Source organism: Sphaeroforma arctica (assembly GCF_001186125.1).
Source record: "Sphaeroforma arctica JP610 unplaced genomic scaffold supercont1.1825, whole genome shotgun sequence".
Taxonomy (NCBI): Eukaryota; class Ichthyosporea; order Ichthyophonida; genus Sphaeroforma; species Sphaeroforma arctica.
The window spans coordinates 6393-10960 of record NW_014038733.1 but is presented as its reverse complement, the minus strand read 5'-3'; the positions used below and the strand labels follow the sequence as shown (position 1 = coordinate 10960).

Sequence of the window (4568 nt, the reverse complement as noted above, 5' to 3'; positions counted from 1 at the left end):
CACACATACACTCACTCACACACACACACACACACACGCACACACACGCACACGCACGCACACACACACACACACACACACACACACACACACACACACACACACACATATATATATATATATATGCATATTTGTTGGTTGATGTGTGTGTGTAAATGTATATGGAGGTGACTGCGAATGATAAGTTATACTCAAGAAGTTCCATGGATAATGTTGAACATGTGCAGGACCACTTCCCGGAAGCATTGAGGGTACAGATACAGAGTCATTCCAAAGATTATGCAGAGCCACCTTTGAAGAAAGAGAAGAAGGTTGCAGACACACCAAAGGATATTACTGAACATGTCCGTTTGCATGATCTGAATCGTGTACAACTAAGAGCGAGTTCACGGCTCTCGTTCCATGTGTGTATACAGGTTAGTGTTTTAAAACGGTGGTTTGATATTTGGATGGTAACATTTGAATATAGTTGGCCATATATATGCGAGTCTTGCAGCGGCTTTGTTCGATCCTGCGCAGTCTGTTCACCATGATATCAACGTTAATTCTTCCCACTTGTTCTCGAAACACATTTGACGGACTATATGTGGGCCCTATTCCAGCCTTTTAACATCTGCTTGTTTTGTTTTTACTCTCTTATCTATCGCGTTCATCATTAGCTGGTGCAATATTCGTCGGTTGAAACCCTGATACGAAAAGTGCGCGTCATGACCGATGACGAAGGCTACAATGCGTGGCAGAAAATTTTAAAACCAATTTTAGACATGGACACAGACTCAGATATCTCGAGCGGACCCAGCCAGATCAGCATGATGTGCCCTGTGGGCTGTATACGTATGCAGTATCCCGCCAGGGGGAAGAACTGTCCCCATATACAGGTATTTATTTGTGTTGGAGACTTGAACTGTCCCCATTTACAGGTGTTTATTTGTTTTATATACAGGTATTTATCTGTTGATTATACAGGTATTTATCTGTTTTGGAGACTTGAAGTTGTGTTTGAGGACGCATGCTATACCTCACTGTGTGATGAGACTGAATGGTTGCGTGGATGTGCTTGTTTATGCTCGACTTTATGCACATGTCTATGGTTGACCTAATATACAATTTTTGTGTACATATACAATTATGATCATAGAATATCTAAATTTGCACTCGAAATATAATTGTAGGAATAGTTGTAGGATCTAATTGTTTACCTCAATCGCAATGCACGGACAGCTTTGAGTATGTATTGTTTTCGCGAGTTAGTTTCAGATACACGATGTCCACGATTTTAAACTTAATGTATGCATATGGTCGATAATGATTGTCACACATACTCACTTGCTTTGTACACATGAATTTATGTTGCATGCGTGGTATATATGCACATATTCAACTCGCACAGATTCATGTTAATCCTATGGTGTGTATTGTGTTTCTTAAATTCGGTTCACAATGTTCAGTAGTACACACAATCATGGATATGCATCTATATGCACATGCTTCCGTCCCTTTACTCTTCTGTTCATGGATAACACCTTTCTTCTATCTATTTTTCGCGTAGTGTTTTGATGCCAGAATATATATCTCAATGAATGAGCGACGGCCGGCATGGATGTGCCCCGTTTGCAACCGGAAAGTGCCATACGACGACCTCGTTGTGGATGGGTATGTGACAACAACTTTCGCAAGTATTCGTTATCAAAGGTTTACCACATGGTTTGCCACTTGTGGTCATCTTGCTAAGCTTTTAGTTAGAGGAGCATAGAGCTATATCTTATACTTCGATAAATACAAAGATGCCGGAACCACAGTCTTCGAGACAAGGGGAGTGCTTGGGCCAGGAGGACCCTCCTTTACCATATAGTTGTGAGCGTGCGAGCGTGTTGTGTGCAATTGAATTCACTGAGCGTGAGGCGCGGCTGTGTGTTTGTGTGCGGATGAGAGGTTGAGAGTGATGGACTGTTGCGCTTCATGTTGGCGGGTTTCTGTGTACTGTGTGTGTCTCTGTGGTGGCCAATACCCCGTCGTGTAGATTCAAGCTTTGTGCTTTGAAGACTGAAACAGATCTTCAAAGCGCTTGTTCTGAAGTATAAATCGTCTTTAGGTGATGTCATGTAGTCCAAACGATTGACATTTCGAGGTTTAACTGACTTACCCCTTTATATTTTCTCTCGTATCCTCGCTCGTATTCGTTGACCCTCCAGGCACTACCAAACTGTCATCGCTGGCACAACAGCCGATAAAGTATACGTGAAACCGGGGGAGCGAGAGTGTCCTACTGAATTAGATAAAGCCAAGGTATTATACGCAACCTCTTTTTCACGCAACCCACTGCTTTATATCCTGTGCTTCGTGTTTCGGCAAATACGACAAAGTCGAAATGTTCCCCCAGTACACTTGCGGTCATTTGTTCAAAGATACAGATTTATTTATTCATATATTGGCATTCAAACACATTTCAACGGGTGCAGGCCACCAGTATACCAGGTACACCCGATAGCATTTCGGATGAGAAAGAAAACATAGAAATTCTGGATGATGGCAGCACCGGTGGGAGTGCGACGCCGCCTGTCAAAGCAGAAGGTAGGGTCATTGTAGTATGACCTTGTAATAAGGGCTGGTTGTGGCGTAGTATGACCTTGTAATAAGGGCTGGTTGTGTCGTAATATGAACTTGTAATAAGGGCTGGCTGTGTCGTAGTATGACCTTGTAATAAGGACTGGTTGTGGCGTAGTATGACCTTGTAAAAAGGGCTGGTTGTGGCGTAGTATGACCTTGTAATAAGGCTGGTTGTGTTGTAGTATGAACTTGTAATAAGGGCTGGTTGTGTCGTAGTATGTTTTTTTAATTCGGGCTATTTGTGCGGAAGTATAGCCTCTAAAAAGGGCTGGTTGTGCACTGAATACGTGTATTTATTATATGCCAAGGCTGGACTTCACTACTATATGTCGCTTCGGGTTCTATGAATTCAGCGAATATGGCAAGGCTGTCTTGTCGATTACTTTCAACCTTTAAAACCACCATATGCACTAGTCACATACCCTTTCATTCCAATAGGGTACCATTTATTGCGGGCCTAGTACATATTTTCTTCCGAACAGCATTATTCTACCCTGGGCCACTTCAGTACCATCGTTTAACCCTGTTTCTTTATTTTCCACATGGCAATCTGACAGGTACTCAACAAAGCACCAAGCGATCAACACCAGGCAAGGCCAGTGCCACACCTGATGTCATTGATTTGTGTTCAGATGACGATGACGACGTTGCCATGTCAACGGCCATTCAAGCAGCGTTGCCTCGAGATACGAGTACGAGGTCGTCAAATATCAAGCGAGATCGTAAGTCTGCAAGCTTTGGGTGTGAACATTCGCATGCGTGTTTGTTGAGTCATAGATGCTGTATCACTTAACTGATGTGATAATTTGGGCGCAATTTTTTTTTAGCACACCAAGCCTAAATAGTTGAGCTAGGACCCTCATATTGAGATAATATTTAAGTTATGCGATACGAGCACTTTTTATCTGGCAGCGGTGTCAGGAATTCAATTTCAGCTTCAACGCCTAGCGGAGTTGTAACCGCATGCACAGGTGGCCCCACCAACTGCTAATACTATCTATCGCCCCCTCCTGGTGATGTACATGCATGCGTGCGTACATGTATGTTTCTGATTGTTATATCAATCCTACTTGCGTCAATAAATGTCCCGCCTGCGGGTATTTGTGTGTGTGCATGTGTATGTATACGTTTGTGTGCGTATCTACAGTGATTAGGATCTGAGAATCGAAGCTTTGAGGGAATCCTGGCTGGCTGTGGAGGCGATGATCAAAGTGAACAGTTTAGAGTTTAAACAGACACACTATCAACAGAACGGACACATAACATAGATATACACATGCATACACACGGGCGATGTACCACTTCACACACCATCATACACATTGCATGCGCATGTGATAGGAGGCGTAGTTAGTATGAAGACAACACATTGTACATCGGTTTGACGATTTCAACTCTGTCCACCTCCGCCCACTCATATTGCGTTGCTGAGCGCGCGTGTATTTGGTCACAGCTACACACAGCGTGGGGTTGTACTTTGTGAGGTTCTGTTAGTGTCTGATTCTAGCAATGGACGGGTTCAGGCATAGAAGAAGCCTGGACTGGCCTTACCACCGCAATATAACTTACCCGGCATTCGCAAGCCACGGAACCAATGCGGAGTGGCTGGACCACTCATGCACATTAATTAGGTATATGCTCAAGGAGAGGTTGCTATGCACGAGCACCCACACTATAGGAGATCAACTCTCACTTAAGCAACGCACGTATCGTAGTTCATATGCATATACTGGATGTGAACATAGCACAGCTGAGAGACTAAGTTCGTGGCTATCAGCCCCGCGTTGTTTGAGACTAATAAAGTATCGCGCCGAATCCATTGGCCCCTTCCATCCCCCCTCCACTGCCTTCGATTCCTGATTCTCTTCCTGTTCTGTCTGTCGAGTTCGTATTGTTTCTTTGGCTCGGTTATCAGTGATATACTTGGTAGCTTTTGTATCCATGTTATATCACAATGTATA

The 4568-nt window shown here is 43.6% G+C and overlaps 1 protein-coding gene across 1 annotated transcript in view; it reads left to right on the top strand.

The window, feature by feature from the left end:
- Positions 1 to 225: 225 nt before the first annotated feature.
- The window catches only part of SARC_11693 (hypothetical protein), a gene marked incomplete at its 5' end in the record, with an annotated part of 7133 nt that continues 2790 nt past the window's right edge, over positions 226 to 4568 (top strand). The window contains 6 exons of the mRNA XM_014294216.1: positions 226 to 416; positions 660 to 878; positions 1550 to 1653; positions 2193 to 2286; positions 2460 to 2571; positions 3165 to 3329. Coding sequence (XP_014149691.1) covers positions 226 to 416; positions 660 to 878; positions 1550 to 1653; positions 2193 to 2286; positions 2460 to 2571; positions 3165 to 3329 — 885 coding nt within the window. The remainder of the gene's footprint in view (positions 417 to 659; positions 879 to 1549; positions 1654 to 2192; positions 2287 to 2459; positions 2572 to 3164; positions 3330 to 4568) is intronic.